The 17423-nt window shown below is 47.6% G+C and overlaps 1 protein-coding gene across 12 annotated transcripts in view; it reads left to right on the top strand.

Annotated features, from left to right (window-relative positions):
• Positions 1–499: 499 nt before the first annotated feature.
• The window catches only part of STAT4 (signal transducer and activator of transcription 4), a 92475-nt gene continuing 75551 nt past the window's right edge, over positions 500–17423 (top strand). For 7 of the 12 annotated variants that reach the window (XM_053273585.1, XM_053273576.1, XM_053273546.1 and 4 more), the window contains exons 1-2: positions 500–630; positions 8943–9071. In XM_053273585.1, the coding sequence (XP_053129560.1) occupies positions 572–630; positions 8943–9071 (188 nt within the window). In that variant the 5' untranslated portion in view covers positions 500–571. Of the gene's footprint in view, positions 676–4012; positions 4169–8942; positions 9072–14787; positions 15020–17423 lie in introns of those variants that run through there. The other 5 variants (XM_053273565.1, XM_053273557.1, XM_053273641.1 and 2 more) reach the window with 5 other exon arrangements.

Raw genomic sequence — 17423 nt, 5'->3', positions numbered from 1 at the left:
CCCAGGGCCAACTCCAAAAGTAAATGGGATATTTGGCCCAGGGGTCGGGGAGCCAACAAATCAGCAGCTGAAAGTCCCTTGCTGTTGCCTAGCAACTAATACACTTCCCTTTGCCTTGGCTCAGCAAAATTGCCAAATCAGATGTCAACATGGATATCACAAGCCACTGCACACCTAACCATGACAGTGCCTGCAAGGAGGCAAGAAAGGATGCATCTTGTCAAGAGAAAGGCACACCCCCTGCATTCAAGGGTGGAACTTGGTGAAGGGGGCAGCAGGCAGGGCACGTGCCCTAGGCGCCACTGAGGAGGGGGCACCACACCAGTTCCTGCCACCCCCACCCCATTGCCCACCGGCCCGGCCCCAGGGCCCCTCAGCCACTTGCCATCCTGCTTGCCTTGCCCTCCGGCTCTGGCCTAGGATCCCAGCGGCCTGCAAACTGCAGAGAGCTCTTCTTCTCTCCCCGCCTCTCAGCTGATTGGCAGGTGGGCGGGGCTTCCAGAGAGGCCTCCGTGTAGGCCTCCCTGGAGCCTGGACTTGGCATTCCCCCGCAAGCCGGGAAGGAGATGGGATGGAAGAGTTCTCTGCAGCAGACTCTCTGCCCAGACCACCCAACACAGCTTTTGCAAGGTAGACTGTGAATTCCTTTTTGTGGTTACCCCCCACCCACCCCAGGTATATAGGGATCTGCTTGCCATAGGGCTTTGATATAGGGGCGGGGGGGGGGAGAGACTGAGAAGTCTCTGAATATTTAATTTAAAACAGATTGAAAAATTTCTGGCTTTAAATTTCTGGCTTTTTACTATCTAAAAAGGCCTGTTGCTTGTTTCATGGCAGAAAATTACAAAAACCTCTGGAACAAACAATATTATATTCATTCATTCATGTCTAAATGCACTTATGTTCAAGTTGTTTTGCAACCCAGAAGGTCTGAGTGAGAACTGTGAAGCATGTGTTGTGCTTTTATTTTATTTTATTTTATTTTATTTTATTTTTCTTGTGTGTGAACTGCTCTCCAATAACTCACAGGACTTCAGGGTAAATCTGGCCAACATGTGAATGCAGCACCTCCATTCCAGAGGAGATGTGTGTTAAAGGGCTTTAAAAGCCTCCTGTGAAAAACCTCCTGGAATCGAACTTGACTGAATTTGTTCAAGAATTCTGAGAAAACAAACATAGGCTCACCCTGCATGGTTGAAAGTCTCCTTTGCTAATCTGCAGTGAGGGGGCCATTTTAATAATTAGTGTTTCTGGTGTGTTCTAGGCATTAACAGTAGCACAAATATATAGTACTTGATGTATATCACTATATATTGTGAAGTGTCCGTGTGTGTATTCAGTGAAATGTATTTCCAGGCAGCATACTTATTTTGAAATATCAGACTTAAATCCTTGGGGGCCTGGGGTGCATGGAGGCCCTGGACTTTGAGGGGCTGGGGGCCCATTTTAAAATCTCATCTTGGCCCATTCCAACCTTGCTATGCCCCTGGCGGTCACTATACATGGGTTTCTGCACAACACCTGCACAGAAGAAACTTCCATGTAGAAAATGTGTCTCTTGTAAACAGACCTTGAATTTTCCATCCATGACTGGGATATCTGAGATTTAGAATCAATAATAAAAGAACAGCACACTGCTTGTGATGGGAAGGGGCAAATTACAATGATTTCTTAGTCTGGCAGGGGCTTGTTTTGGCTCTGGCAGAACTTGGCTGTCTGCTCCTGTTGAAAATTCCTCTATCTAGTGTGGCAAACTAATGTATCCTCCTCCCTCCTGGTGTCAAAGTAAGCACTAGTGTGGTGAATGCACATATACCCCATCATGAGCCAACAGTCATCATAAGACAAAGGCTGGCAGGAATCATTCACTGGTTTATACACACACACACCACCACCTTCTTCTTCCCCTAGTGGCTATTTGGGCAGGTGATCCTCTAGTCTAGGACAAAGTCATGTTTTTTAAAAAGCATGATATGTGACAGAGAAAATGACACTTGGAATTCTCACATAACTCCTGACTGTTGTTCTAAGTCTTTTACAGAGCTGGCTCATGTTTTCAGGTTTTGATCAACAACCATGCCTAGATGGTACAGTCTTCCTTTTAACAAGGATTTCCAGATATTGTTGACTACAAGTCCCATCATTCCTGTTTGGACAAGGGCGCAATTTCAGTGCTTGCCCTAGGCACTATTTTCTCTAGATACGCCTCTGGGTCTCAGCCTATTTTGGAGATGCCAGAGAGGGAAGGCAGAGAGGGGGAAACCAAGCCAGCCAGCATTTCAATGAAATGCTGGTTGGGAAGGATCCCTAGTGGCCACTCCCCCATATCCATGTTGGGAAAACAACCCTCCCTCCTCTGCCACTTCTTCACTCTAAAGGCTATCCTCTCAAAGTTGCTTTGCTTTTTAACAACTGGGATTGCAGCATTCACATGTAACATGCACGTAGGTCCTGATATATAATAATAGAGTGGCTTTCCCTCATCACTTGAAGCATCACAACCTGTCCCCACAAAAACAGAATTAGGGGATAGGGGTTTTGGGATCAGAGGTGTGACTTTCAGGCACAGGCTTGAAGTCCAGCGCCTGCAAAAATTCAGCCTCTTGCTTAAGAAAAGAAGTCTTACTGATATATTGCCCTCTGAGCCCGATGGCTATCTTCTCTGCTCCTGGACTGACCTGGAGAATGGAGGCTTCTGAGGAGGGCTTGTCCTTTGCCTACTGCTGAGGTTGAGAAAGACATTGATGAGGGAGGAGGGCAACTCCGTCTCCATCACAACCCCTCCTGGAAGTTTTATGCACAGCAGTTCTAACAGGGTTTTGCTTTTAGCTCCCATCTCCTCAGGAATGGAGGGTACGAGTACACATATCGGCCAGATTTTCCCCGAAGTCCCTGTGAGTTATTGGGGAGCAGTCCACACGTGCAATTCGGGTTTTCCACTGCACTGGAGTGTAGCCCGATTTATCTCCAGAGTAAAAAATCCCACTATTTTCAGTGGGGTTTTTGCGACAGCTTTAAGTTCACAGTAAAGCCTCCCGGTAAACCCGCTGTAAAATCTGCTGTGCGTAAAACCTAAAAAATTTATTCAAATATGTCTGTAAGTCATCTTGAAGACCTAAATGGTTCACAAGTGGGGTATAAATCTGTCAAATTTATATAAACCTCTCACAGTCCAACAGGCTGCTTCACACAGTTGCTGTGAGGATAAAATGGATAAGGAAGAAGCAGGGGCGTAACTATAATATGGCAAGGGGAGACAGTTGTCTGGGGGCCCACTGCCTTGGGGGGGGCAGAGGAAAGTTCACATGACTGACTTCCCCAGCCGCGCACCCACCTGGGCTGGTGTGTGTGTGTGCCTAACTATGCTTTTTGTTACCACTATTCAGCCTCTTTTAAGATTTCTTTACTTCATGTGCTGAGCTTCAGTGAGGGGGTGGGGGATTTTGAAATCTTGTCTCTGGGCCCACTCCAACCTTGCTACGCCCCTGGGAAGAAGCAGGACAGCTGTCCTGAACTCCTTGAAGGAAAGTGGTAATATACCCGGCCCCACTTTCCTTCAAGGAGTTCAGGGCAAATGTCGTGCTTCTTCCTTATCCATTTCATCCTCACACAAACTTGGTGAAGTAAGTTGTTGGGGTTGTGAGAGGGTGACTGATCCAAGACCACCCCGTGAGCTTCACTGTAAAGGAGGAATTTGCATCCGTCTCCCTGGTGCAGGAGGTGCTTCTGGTCCAACGCTCTTAACTACTGCACCACATTATGGGTTAGAGAAGAAGGTGTAGCTTTCCGGCGGGTCTGAGCCTCTGCGTCACTTCTTCAGTCACCACAATTAAAAGCACGGAGGAATCCTCAAGATCTGAAGTGTGGGTGTGGGTGTGTGCAGGGGGAGAAAGAAGAGACTGAGAGGAAGCTGGCCATAAAAGCTGACACTTCAGAATAAGCCGCCCTCAACAGAGAGGCAGAGTTTGAGAGGGAACTCCCCTCCCGCCCCGCGTCGGCTGTTCCACACTCTTTCCCCCGCCGCCGCTCCCCCACCGCTTTCAGTGACGCACAGAAAAGCTACCCACAGCGAGGAAGACGCCTGAACCTTAAAGCGCCTCGCTGTGCAGGCGCGCAGTTGGAGAGGCGCTCCTTCGTGTCCGCAGCTTCGCCTCGCAACTCGAGCCAGGTGAGTGCATAGGGGGCGGAGGAGCGGCAGCCTCCGCCGCCGCCGCTCTTGTGCGGCTGAGTCCTCTGGAGGCGCTCTGAGGGGACCTCGCTTGGGCCCCCGCTAGCTTTGCAGGAAGTCTGGTGGTGATGGGTAACCCGGCTAGGTAGGCTCCTCCGTGGGCCCTTTCCAGGCTGACGGGGCGGGGGTGCTGCTGTCAGGAGCGTACTAGTTGTGCCTTAGGCGGAAGTTCTTGCCTCAATGGTTGAGCCCCCCCACCTCGCCCTACCTTTAGTTTAACAGAAGATGATGGGCAAGCCGGCCTGGGATTTAACAGGGATGGAGTCCATTATCGTTGAAGGCCACTTGTTCATTTGCAGAGCGTTTTATTTCTCTCTGCTCTGCCTGTCAAATGGGTTGCCACGCTTTTTGTAAACGGATTCCAGAAGGGGAGCCGTGCCACCTTCCAAGAACTGTGGTGCCATAAGCTGTTGTGGATGGAAATTATTCACAGACGTTTATACCACAATAAATATTTGGGTATTTCAAGAAATCGGTGTTAATTAACTGTATGGGGTTTTAGTTAATTGCTTATTTTTTGCATATATTTGCATATGGGAGAAATAATCGTCCTGAAGCAAGACCCGTTCTTCTTTTAGTGGTGGTTGTGTTTTGATGAAGCATGCATGTGTTGTAGCAGACTGCAGACATCATCTTAGAAGAGGCGTTCCTTATATGTGAAGGGGGGGAAGGAATGCCTCTTTTAAGAAGTTGCTTCACTTGCCGTTTTTAAAAACTGCCTAATTAATCAGAGGTCTTTTTAGTTGATTATGTTTTTAAATTGAACCAATGAATTTATTAAGCATTGCAGCCCTAATAAACCTGTTTGCCTTTAAGGTACCACAAGACTCTCTGTCTGTGTGTTTTTATAAGCCATGTGTCTGCCTTCAAAAGTGTCATGATTTGCCAAAGTGCAATAGATGCAGTATGGAGTAAGCAGTAATGGAATAAGTTTCCATAGTGCATTTCTGCTTGTCATGCAGCTGTCAAAGGAACCAAACTTCCCCCATGACAAACCCTGTAAATCAACTGAAAGACACAACGCATTCAGAAACTGACTATGGTACAGCACATCCAATATCCACAAGGGCATCTTTGTGTTCACCTGGTTCAGAAGAGGACAGTCTGCTGAGTACCATGTGGATTCCACTGATGGCATTCCCACATGGCATCCATGTGGATTCCCAAGCAGCAATGATAATGAGAGGCCAGCAAGTGTTGCACACCCAAATGAGAGATGGCCATGGGATTGCAGAATGTTGCCCAGTGTTGTGCCTCTTTTTCCCAGTGCTGCTTCCCACTTTGCCACTTTTAGCACAATATCACACGATTTGTTTTGTGAGAAGTTGCTGAGTGGACATCCTGTGGCAGCTTAAAAACTCGCTATTTGTTGTGCAATGAGCTTTTGTAGGCAAGAAACTACTCTACTTACATCAGATACATGAAATGTATTGTGGAGGTTTGGGGTGTTGGGTTTAAAAACAGATTAACTGGGTTAACAAATCTAAAGAGAAGAGAAATGCAAAGAATACCGATGTGAAACATGAATAACATATATAACCTGCATTTGCAGGATGGAAAATATGGCTATAACAACAGATAGGGATTTTCTAATCAGAGAGTTAGATATTGTTCTTATTCAGGAGTGCAGATCTCACCCCTAAACATTTGAAGGAATTTATTCAACTCCTCCCCTGCCAAGCCTAACAACCAGGGGCATAGCTATAATTTGTGCAAAAGGGTTCAAAGAACACAGGCCCCCAACTCCTGAGGGCCCTCCAGCTCCATCCCCCCTATTTTCTTCATCATCTCCCTCACTCTGGGGGACCACCAGAGAGAGGGATGAACATGGGCCCCCTCTCCCCTAGCTATGCCCCTGCTAATAACTCATATCTCTCAATCAACACTGTCTTTTCTTTACCACCAAAACCAGGTAAGGAGCTGCTCCTCAAGCTTTTGCTCTGTCCGCACTCCTGTTCTTATTTAAACAGTGAGACAATGAATGGTGCTACATATTACAAGAAACAGCAACCTTGTATCAAGCTCCTCCCTCTTCCTATGTATATTTTAGTACAATTGGCCCCGTCGTCCTGACATGTTTATGATGCATTTCTCTGCCACCATCAAAACAGTCAATTGTGTAGTGTGGGGGCAAGAAAATATAGAGTGTTTTGACACCAGGAGTCAGGATATTAAGTAAATAGTGGACCATATCATGAAGGAGGGGGAACCACTTGTGCTGGGAACTGTCTAGCATGGGGCTGACAAAATTTCTTCATCTTTCAAATAAAGGAGCTGCAGGACTGGACCCTGTGAGGCTATTCATATGAGCAGCCCAAGCCAGGTTAGGGCAGCCCAGCTTGGGTTGGACTGCTCATGTGGAGTGCAGGGATCACTCCCAATCCCGGCGCCTCTGCCCCCGCTTACCTGACTTTTTAGCCTAGAGTTTAGTTGAAGTTAAATGAACTGCAGGTTTGTTTAACCTTGGCAGGTGATCCTGTGCACGATCACTGCCGAGTTAAAAGGCTTCTGCCTGGCCTGCCACCATTTCCAGTGGGTGGGGAGGAGGAGCAGCAATGCCAAGTGCGGCGGCTGCTCTAATGAGAGCAGCCCCCGTGCTTGTGCCACATGGCACTCTAGAATGTGGGAGGAGGAAGTCCTGCTCTGCCCCGTATCCAGCTGGTGGCATGGTGTGTACCTGCCACACCAAACAATTCTCTTTCCTCCCCAGCCTTACTGATTGTTTTCACTGAACATTTTATAACCTGCCTCCTCTGACTTCTGCAATCCCTACCCCCACCCCCATTTTTTTTTTAATTTTTTTTTTTTTTTGAGGCTGGTTACCTGCAACTGCTCATTTGGGCTTGCCGGGGAAGGCACGTTAACTTCTACCTTCCCCACAGCCTTTCATAGCGGCCACCAGAGGTCGTGTGCATGACCTCAGTATGTCATAATTCACTGTTAATTTGAATACTTATTGGGTTTGTGGTGCATTCATCATTCCTTGTTTACTTCAAAGCTGGACTCAACCTAGGTTGTCAGTTGCGAGAATCAGGACCTAGGGTCCAGAAACTAACTGCCAGAATAATATGTATCCCACAATAGAAGAGATTGTAGATTAATGGAGAGAACCCTAAAATAGTCGTGACAGGCTGTAGCTGTAGTTTCTACACTGGTCTTTCTGCATGAACACTCAAAAGTGTGTCTCAACAGCATTCTTTAATATCTGTGGAAGTTATGTTTGAGCAAAAGAAGTTAGGGGTGTGCATGAACCAAAAACTGCCTTTCGGCTCAAATTCAAATCAAATTCAAGCCGAACCATGTGCTGCTGAACCAGTTCGGTCAAACCAACTGGCCGGTCCAGTCTGTTTGACCAAACCGGTTCAGTGGTTTGGGTGGCTAATACTTATAAAGAGGAATCCAGTGAGGATTCCCCTTTACAAGTACAGGTGTGGGGGACCCTAGCAATCAGAGGCGTAGCTGGGGAAAACGGTGCCCAGGGCAAGCTCTGCCCCTGAAATTGTGCCCCCCCCACATACCTGCGCCCTGGCCGGAGTGAGCGCGGCGGTGGCGGCAGATCGTGCGGCGGTGGTGGGTGGCGGCGGATCGTCATTGTGTGCCCCTGGGATCATGGTTTGTGGCGGCGTGGGAGTGAGCACGGCGGTGGTGGGCGGCGGCGGATCGCTGAGTGCAGCAGAGCGAAGCCGAGGCCTGCCGTCTGGCCCAGCATCGCTTCCCAACTGTGAGGCGCGCCTGTGCAGTTCATCCTATGAACTGTGCAGGTGCACCTGTGCAGTTGGGAAGCGACACCAGGCCAGACGGCAGGCCTCGGCATTGCTCTGCTGCACGCGGCGATCCGCCGCTGCTGCCGCCCGCCGCCGCCGCGCTCACCGCCGCAAGCCATGATGATCCCAGGGGCACACAATGATGATCCGCTGCCGCCCGCCACCGCCGTGCTATCCAGGGGGGGATCGGGGGGGTCGTGGCACTTTTTGGGCCCCCCATGTGACCCACCAAAGTGGCACCCAGGGCATGTGCCCTGCCTGCCCCCCTATCGTTACGCCCCTGTTAGCAATGAAGACGCAGCTGGGAGGGAGTGGCGGCAAAGAGGTAGTTAGATGCTTACCCGTCTGGTGCAGCTGCTGGTACCCCCACTCACCCCCACTACCACATCTGGCATGGCCACCGGTTTGGCCTCCATGGATTTCCAGAGGGCGTTTGCATGGCATCCTGACATGCACGGACGCCAGAACTGTTCTGCTGATGCGTGGGTGGCTTCCTAAAGAGGGCAGAGCACGCATTTGGGGCCATGCCAGATGGGGGAAGGGTGGCACCGGCGGCGGCAGCACCAGCAGCTGTGCCAGCTGGGTAAGCATTTAACTACCTCTCTCGCCACCCTGCTACCCATTCATTGCCGAACCAGTTCACCCATTGCTGAACCAGTTCTCCTGAACCGGGCATAGTTCAGTTTGATCACTGACCAAACCACCCCCAGTTCGGTCCACATTCAAAGCTCTGAACTGGCCTGATTCGAGGTGATCCAGTTCAGCAACAAACTGTTCATACACACCCCTAACAGTAGTGTGGAATTCTGTTGGAACATACCAAATGAGAAGATAGCTTTATTGCTGTTTGCTTGTTCTTTAATTTCCTCTCCGCCCCCAATAGATGTGCTTATAGATGTGCTTACAGCATCACAAAATAGTATAAACATAGATTTATTTATTTTTTTAAGTATGTCTCAGTGGAATCAAGTCCAGCAACTGGAAACAAAATTTTTGGAGCAGATAGACCAGATTTATGACGATAAATTTCCCATGGAAGTCCGACACCTATTAGCACAATGGATTGAAAACCAGGACTGGTAAGAATAAAAGCTCTTTTCTCTCCCATGGCTTGAATATTAAGGGGTTGAGGTACACATTTTCACCAATTACCCCTTTCCTCTGTAGCCCCCTGTGCCCTCCAAAATGTGTTCCTGAGAATATATTTCTGTGAGGACCCACAGAAGCTGATGGGGGGCAGCAGAGGGAAGGAGGATCAGTGAAAATTGCCCCTCCTCCCTTGTGCAGATGGAACTTTTTCTGTTCACAGAAGTACTAACTGGGGTCTAGTCTATTATGTATACTACTGTGTGCAAAATATAGCAAATATAACTGTTTTCAAATAAAAAAGACTACCTTTTAGGAATATAGAAAACCTTTTATTATTTGGACAACGTATTGCCTTAACATAAGGTAGGCTAACATCATTTTCTTAATTATTTTATGCACTTTAGTAAAATGATCACAATAACAAATCACAATCATTATTTCTAGTATTAATTGGAATACATAAATTGGTTTTTTAATTCCATATGACACAAAATATTCAGTATCCTGAATACTGTGGCCATGCATAATTTCTTATTAAATAATTCTCTCCTAGTTCTGCCCTAATTCCTACAACAGAATTTCAAAACAGGAGAAGATGTTTGCAGAAACTCGTAGTCTAGTTTTCTTTCAAAATGGTCAATTTGTTCACTGCCACTTCTGTCACTAGAGCTAGCCACAACTCAGTTCGAGATTGAGAGTATTGTTTTATGCCACTAATATTATGTTCTTTGCTGTTAAAAGGGCGGCCACTTTAAGTGACAGAAGTGTCACTAGACAAGTAAAATTTGTTTACAGAAGTGGCAGTGAACAAATGGACCATTTTGTAAGAAAACTATGTTATTTAACACACATGTGTTTTTATTTTATTAGAACACATAAAATTTTCTAAGTACAGTGTAAAAAATTTTTAAAAGCACATTTTCAAGTGAAAAAATAACATGCATGTTAATATTATTTTTGAAGGCAAGGTATAATGATCTTCCTAACATACTATTTATGTAAAACAGTAATTTCCTGAAAAAAGCTGTTAGATACAGCACTACTGTGTATGAATTATATCAGCATCTGATACACTACAATGGCAACAACCTTTCCTAAAGAATGTGTGGCCCAATATGTTCAATGGAAAAGAATGAACTATAAACATTTCAGTCTAATGTCCAGCACCATGGTAGATAGAGTGACCTCAGGCTAGACTTCCAGAATGAGTTGTAGTTGAACTCCAAATTCAAAGCTCCAAGGCTCACATATTTAATTTTATTTGTTTATTATATTGTGTTTTATTGTTTTTATTGTAAGTTTCCTCAAGAACAGTGTGCTAGAGGAGCAGCGGCAGAAATTATTTAAATAAATAAATATCTCATCTCCAATATTTTTTGTTTATTAATTCCAAAGGTTTTGTAGGCATTCCCCAATAAAGCAGACAGAGTATTGATAATACTGAAATACTGTACTTTCAGTTTTTATAGGAAAATTTTATACAAAACAAAAGTGTACATGTAATTAGTAATACAGTACATCCTGTTGGTTGACATGGTCTCTGGCTTTTATACTCCTGGGCTTTGCGCATGTACAACCACGTCAGAAAACTTCCACGCTTTCTTGCTCCTGCTTTTTGGTAGGAACTTCACCCTCACTGCTATATGTGGCTACAGCTGAGCCTGCCCTCATCCCTTCAGTCCTTTACCATCTGCACTTCAGTTGACCTAGCTGGAATTATTCTGAGCTTCTGCAAATAAAAAAGAAAACATGCTTTGTTAGCTTCCTCCCATTGTTTCTCTTGCCTCAGTATTTTCTTATTATTTCTTTCCCGTAGTTACTGCTGTGTGTTTGCATTTACATTTTTATTTGGGTCCTGCCCCCTGCCCCCGGTTGTCTGTTCTTCCCTTTCCCAGGCTGGGGAGGAGATTTAATTTTTCTCGTATGGCAAGTAAAATAGTTTTTTTTTAAGTGTGTCCATTGTGGGACTAAGTTACCATCCTCAGACATGCACAGTAGATGCCTTCTCTGTTTAGGAGAGGCATACGTTGTCGAGACCTGCTCCCATTGCCAGAAATTGATGGAACAGGCTCGAAAAAACAGGGTGTATCACCTTTGCTTGGCTCTTTGGGAGCCCTCAGCTCTTCCCAGAAACTTGTGGCTTCAGAAGACTGCCTTCGACCACAGAGATTCCTCCTAGATCCCCAGCAGCAGTCTCTGACTTGGTGACACTGCACTCGCCACAGTCAACCTTGGTATTGAGGGCCTCGGTACCAAGCAAAGTTTTGTGCCCGATGCTGAATGCACCAATCTCAAATCCAGCTGTTCCAGCTCCATCACCAATACCAGTTACTTGGCTGGAGGCTGCACCGGAGGAGGAGGAGGAGGAGGGGCTACCAACCGTGTTGACTCTGGGACAGCTCCCTCACATTCCAAAATGGAAGAAGATGTCTGACAAGGATTCAGCTCCTCTTAACTAAGAAAGGAAGAAAATGCTACACCCAGATTTGGATCTTACGGGCTCAAAGACCCCTACACTAAAGCCCAAGAAAGCACTCAAAGTGCCAATGCAGCCTCCCGCATCAGCACCAAAGGCGAGCAGTTCGGTCCTAACAGCACCATCACCAAGGGTGAGCAGATTGGTCCCAAGAGCACTGTCCCATCCAAGGTCACTTGTCTTGGTACTAGACACAATATTGGACCCAAAGGGCTCTCCAGAGTATTGTCCTTCATGTCTGCACTCCCTGGACCAATCGGACCCAGATCCAGGTAAACACCCGAGGCTGAGAGGCAATGCCCAAGACTTCACGATGCTGAAACAACCAGACTATCCTTGGGATCAAGAACTACAATCTGGCAGGAACTGGGCATCTGGCTTCGGAGATCGAATCCAAGATATGAACAGATATGAAGACCCTTATGGACGCCATTATTCTTGGAGCCAAAGAGACCTCTCATCCTCGGATTCCATAGGTTCAGACTATTAGCAACAACATCCATACCAGTCTAGGTATAGAGATTGGTATTTGGAGGATCGATATCACAGACCTCAATGGTACCAAGGAGGAAGACAAAAGAGGCTTGTACCAAGACTGCTACAGCCACCAGTCCTGCCCACTGTAACCATATCGCCTTCACTGCCCAGAGGACCTCCAACGCCATACTAAAATTCCTACGGACCTGAGGGGGACAGTACGTACCTGCCACACTCAAATTATTTGAGGTCAAGACGCAGGCACAATTCCTCTATGGGGCCCATTCTGGACCCTCCCTCCAATCTTGCCCCTTTGGAGCGGGTGCAGTCCAAATTTCTAAGAGTGGCCCTTCAAATCCCTTGTTATTGTTGTTGCTGTTGTTGCTGTTGTTATTTATTCAGTTTCTATACCACCCTTCCAAAAATGGCTCAGGGTGGCTTACACAGAGAAATAACAAACAAATAAGTAGGGGTGTGCACGGAACCGCGGAGCTGCGGTCCGGCACTGGGTGGGGGGTTCCAAAAGAGTGTGTGTGGGGGCTTTACTCACCCCTTCAAGAATTCTGAACGTATATATTCGAGTAAGCGGGCGGCATACCTCCCTGCCGCCCGCTTCACTCCCCCTCCTCCGGCGGCGCGCGTTTCTCCTTAAATTTCCGGCTTCAATTGCAATCGGGCGGCAGGGTAGCTCCCAGTCCCTGCCGCCCGGCTCTTCCATACCCCCGTGTCTCGGCTGGCGGCCGCCCCCGCTTAGTCACAGGACCCCTGCCACCCCCTTCCCTTCCAATACACAGGCGGCCGGCAGGAGAGCTCTCCTGCCGACCCCGTCCCCTTCCCCGGCTCGGCTGCAAATGGCTTCTAGGAAGCCTTTTGCGCGCCTGCGCAAAAGGCTTCCTAGAAGCCATTTGCAGCCGAGCCGGGGAAGCGAGCGGACGGCAGGGAGTTCTCCCGCCGCCCGCTCGCTGAAGTTAACGTTAACTTCAGCGAGCGGGCGGCGGGAGAACTCCCTGCCGTCCGCTCGCTTCCCCGGCTCGGCTGCAAATGGCTTCTAGGAAGCCTTTTGCGCAGGCGCGCAAAAGGCTTCCTAGAAGCCATTTGCAGCTGAGCCGGGGAAGGGGACGGGGTCGGCAGGAGAGCTCTCCTGCCGGCCGCCTGTGTATTGGAAGGGAAGGGGGTGGCAGGGGTCCTGTGACTAAGCGGGGGCGGCCGCCAGCCGAGACACGGGGGTATGGAAGAGCCGGGCGGCAGGGACTGGGAGCTACCCTGCCGCCCGATTGCAATTGAAGCCGGAAATTTAAGGAGAAACGCGCGCCGCCGGAGGAGGGGGAGTGAAGCGGGCGGCAGGGAGGTATGCCGCCCGCTTACTCGAATATATACGTTCAGAATTCTTGAAGGGGTGAGTAAAGCCCCCCCTATTCTTTTTAGAACCCCCCACCCGAACCAAAACCACCCCGTGTCCGGACCGGTCTGGAGGCCTTTAGAATGGCCTCCGAACCGGTCCGTGCACATGCCTACAAATAAGATGGATCCCTGTCCCCAAAGGGCTCAGAATCTAAAAAGAAACATAAGATAGACACCATCAACAGTCACTGGAGGGATACTGTGCTGGGGTTGGATAGGGCCAGTTACTTTCTCCCCTGCTAAATAAAGAGAATCACCACGTTAAAAGGTGCCTCTTTGCCAAGTTAGCAGGGGTTGTGTGTCAAATGCTGCCCTATGCTTGGAAATAGGCATGATTAAGGTTGAGACCAGAGTGTGGCTGGCCATTCTTAACCTCTGACTTAAGCTATCCTTCAACCCTTGGGGTCTGGCGCCTCAGACCTTACAGGACAGTTTTCAGTCTTCTTGGAAAAGAGCTGTGTGGTCTAAACTGCTGCTCCTGGGCTTTTCTCCCCCTGTCCTACTTGCTATGGGCCATGATCAGGCGACAACAGCCATCAAGCAGAGGATAATGGACACTGAGCACTGCCAGGCTGAACTAGGTCAGCAAATTTTCCAAGCTGTTTTAAATTAAATATTCAGAGACTTCTCAGGCTCCACTCCTACCCCCATATCAAAGCCCTATGGCAAGCAGATCCCTATATATGGGGGCGGGGGTTAACCACAAAAAGAAATTCACATTCTACCTGGCAAATGCTGGGCTGGGCTGGGCTGGGGTCTGCTCAGCTGCAGAGAACTGTACGGGCCACTCTGCCTGCCTGCCTCCTTCCTGGCTTGCTTGGGGCCTGCAGGCCTAATCCAGTTCAGGCTTCACTGTGGCCTACATGGAGGCCACCCTGGAATCCCCGCCCACCCACCGATCAGCTGAGAGGCGGGAGAAAATGAGCTCTTTGCAGGGTGTCTGCTGCTTCGATTGCCGGCCAGGAGGACAAGCAGGAGAGAGGGCAAACAGGGCAAGTGGCTGAGGGGCCTTGGGGCTGGGCAGGGGGCAATGGGGAGTCATGTGGGGTGTCTCTGGGGAGCCCCTCCAGGCAGTGGGGCCCCCAGACAACAGTCTCCCCTTGCCTAATGGTAGTTCCACCCATGGTTGGTTGACACAGAGAAGATGGTTTCTTCCAGTAATTCCGTATAATTTCCATGAGAGCAGAATTCATGGGTAAGGAGGCTGGGACCTTGGCATCTGCATTTAGCAGGCCAAAGAGAGGGTCTGCCAGGCTTCTGTTGTTGGTCTAACTGCACCCCTAGAACAGAGGCCATTTTGGTTATGTAGTCTGAACAGAACTTCAGGTCTTCAGATGGAGATATAGGCTTTGGGTCAGAGAAGAGTTCTAGAGGCGAAGAGCCTGTGGAAGCTAGCTCTGAGTGAGAAGAGTGGTGTTCCTCCAATTTGGAATCATCATCATGAGAGGCAGAATGCTGACTATCTGTGTGATCTGGATCGTCCAGTGTAACTGGATCAGGAGATGCTTTTGAAGGACCCGGCCTTGGTGGATCCAGAGGCAGAAACGGCATCTTGGGATCTGTGGATGGAAGTCAAGCAGCTTGGTAGGCTTAGAGCTAGTCTCTCCACATTTGATGATGAAATGGCCTACGTGGACTCAAATGTTACTGTGAACGAGATTGTGATCTTGATCTATTTGACCATGGTTTCGCGTAAGATTGGTGGCAATCAATCAATCGATCATCTTTATTATAGTCCAAGACCAGCATAAGTTAGTGCAATAGAATGTGATTAAAAGCAATTATGAAGCAGTATGGTCATAAGAAAAATTATGAAGTCATGTTACATTAAATAAGAAAATTTATGAAGTCATGTTACATTAAAATTGCTATTAACAATAATTGCTGTAAGAGAAATACTATAGATATTCTATAAAATTACTAGAAACTATTAATAATTTTAAAATACTATTCTAAAGTTGTAAATAAGACTATAAAACTACTACTAAAACTCCGATACAATATTATAAAATCAGTATAAGTCACTACATATGCAACCATAAAACTATGTTATTTTAAAATTATTACTCTAATATTAAAAGCTATTATATAATACTTTAAAACTGCTACCCTTGCACGAAGCTATGAGATTATTAAAATTCTAATGTATATAATGAAATAGCAGTGACTAGAACAAAGTATCTAGGATAGGAGTGCTAAAGAATAGTGGCACAGATCGCAGTTCAAATCTATGCAGAGCTGATGGGAGGGAAAGGCCTGGTCATCATGGTCCGACAGATCTTACACACTGCCATGCAGAACTTGGCGGTATTAAATATGAAGGCTAGGACTTCCTCTAAAAGCAGCAACTGGGTATAGATATGGTTTGGGCAGCCAGGGTACTTGCAAAGCAGTGGAGAAATAAGCTTAGCCTAAGCATCTCTGTAAAAGGGGCAGAGGAGAAGTACATGTTCTGTGGTTTCTACCTCACCAGTGCCACAGCAGCAAAGCCTTTCTGCCATTTGGATCTTTCTGTATTTGCCTTCCAGTACAGTGGAGGGGAGGACATGACAGTGGGTGAGAGTAAGAATTGTTCTGTGGCTTGGGGTTTCTAGCTGTGACAGGTACACGGTGGGGGAGGCAGAGTATCTGAGGCTTTCTGGGGATAGGAAGGCTGGGATCCTACTTAGGTCAGCCTGGCAGTGCTCAGTGTCCTGGCCAAATTAAAAGTAGCACAACTATATAGTACTCAATGTCTATCACTATATATTGTGAAGTCTGTGTGTGTGTGTGTGTGTGTGTGTGTGTGTGTGTGTGTGTGTACTCAGTGAAATGTATTTCCAGGCAGCATACTTATTTTGAAATATCAGACTTAAATCCTTGGGGGCCTGGGGTGTGTGGAGGCCCTGGACTTGTGTGGGGGGGTGCATTTTAAAATCTCATCTCTGGGCCCACTCCAACCTTGCTACACCCCTGCAACCAACTAAGCAACTGGAGAATTTTTATGGGGTTCAGGATGCAGATGATTTATTATCCTTCCTTCATAAACATCCTATACCAAATTCAGTGGTGGTTCAGGCCTCTCTGGGGTGATCTAAGGGGATCTCCAATCTGCTGATAAGGAAGGCAGGAAGCTGGACAAACTCGGATGAAGGCTGTACTCTGCAGTGACCCTACATCTAGAAATTGTCAACTATCAGGCATATAATGCCTGTTATAATCATTTCCTCTGGGACCAGATTGCACCCTTCTTGGATCTTCTACCTCAAGACAAGAAGGACCCAGCCAAGGTCCTACTTAGAGAGACTTCATAATTGGCCAAGCAGGAGCTTTACTTGGCCAGGCTGCAGGCACTCAGCTGAATGTGCGGCCACAGTTATGGCAACTTCCATCGTGTTGCACTGGCACTCTTGGCTGAAGTCTTCAGGACTGACCTCTGAAGCGCACTTGAGGGTGGAAGACCTTCCTTTTGAGGGCCAGGTCCTTTTCGGTAACAAGACAGATGTGACCTTTTTAAAAGTTCAGAAATTAAAGGGTATGGCTTGTTCCATGAGCCACCAACCTGCTACATTTCATTCGAATAAACAAAGCAAAAGGCCTCACTACCAATCCTTGCAGTCTTCCTCTCAGCAGACTGCGTCCGAGTGATCCTTTCCATCCAAAACGCAACTTCCTCCTAAGAAGACACCCTGCTCTCAGACCAACACTCCTCCACCTCCTCTAAGAAACAGTGACTTCACTGTCCTCTCCATTAGCACACGACTTACCCCATACCTATCTGCTTGGGAATGTATAACTTCCAACAGTTGGGTTCTCACCATAATTTGGATAGGGTATGCCCTAGAGTTCACATCAAAACCACCCTTCTCTCAGAGGGTCATTACATGTCCCATGCCAGTACTCCTCATGGAAGAGGTTGCAGCCCTTTTTAAAGCCCTTCCCTTCGGCTTGGCTTCTACTCTCAGGGTCTTTACCAAGTGTATGGCTCCCGTGATAGCACATCTTCAGC

The sequence above is a fragment of the Hemicordylus capensis genome, chromosome 1 (genome assembly GCF_027244095.1).
Source record: "Hemicordylus capensis ecotype Gifberg chromosome 1, rHemCap1.1.pri, whole genome shotgun sequence".
Classification (NCBI taxonomy): Eukaryota; Metazoa; Chordata; class Lepidosauria; order Squamata; family Cordylidae; genus Hemicordylus; species Hemicordylus capensis.
This window is presented reverse-complemented; position numbering and strand designations above follow the sequence as displayed.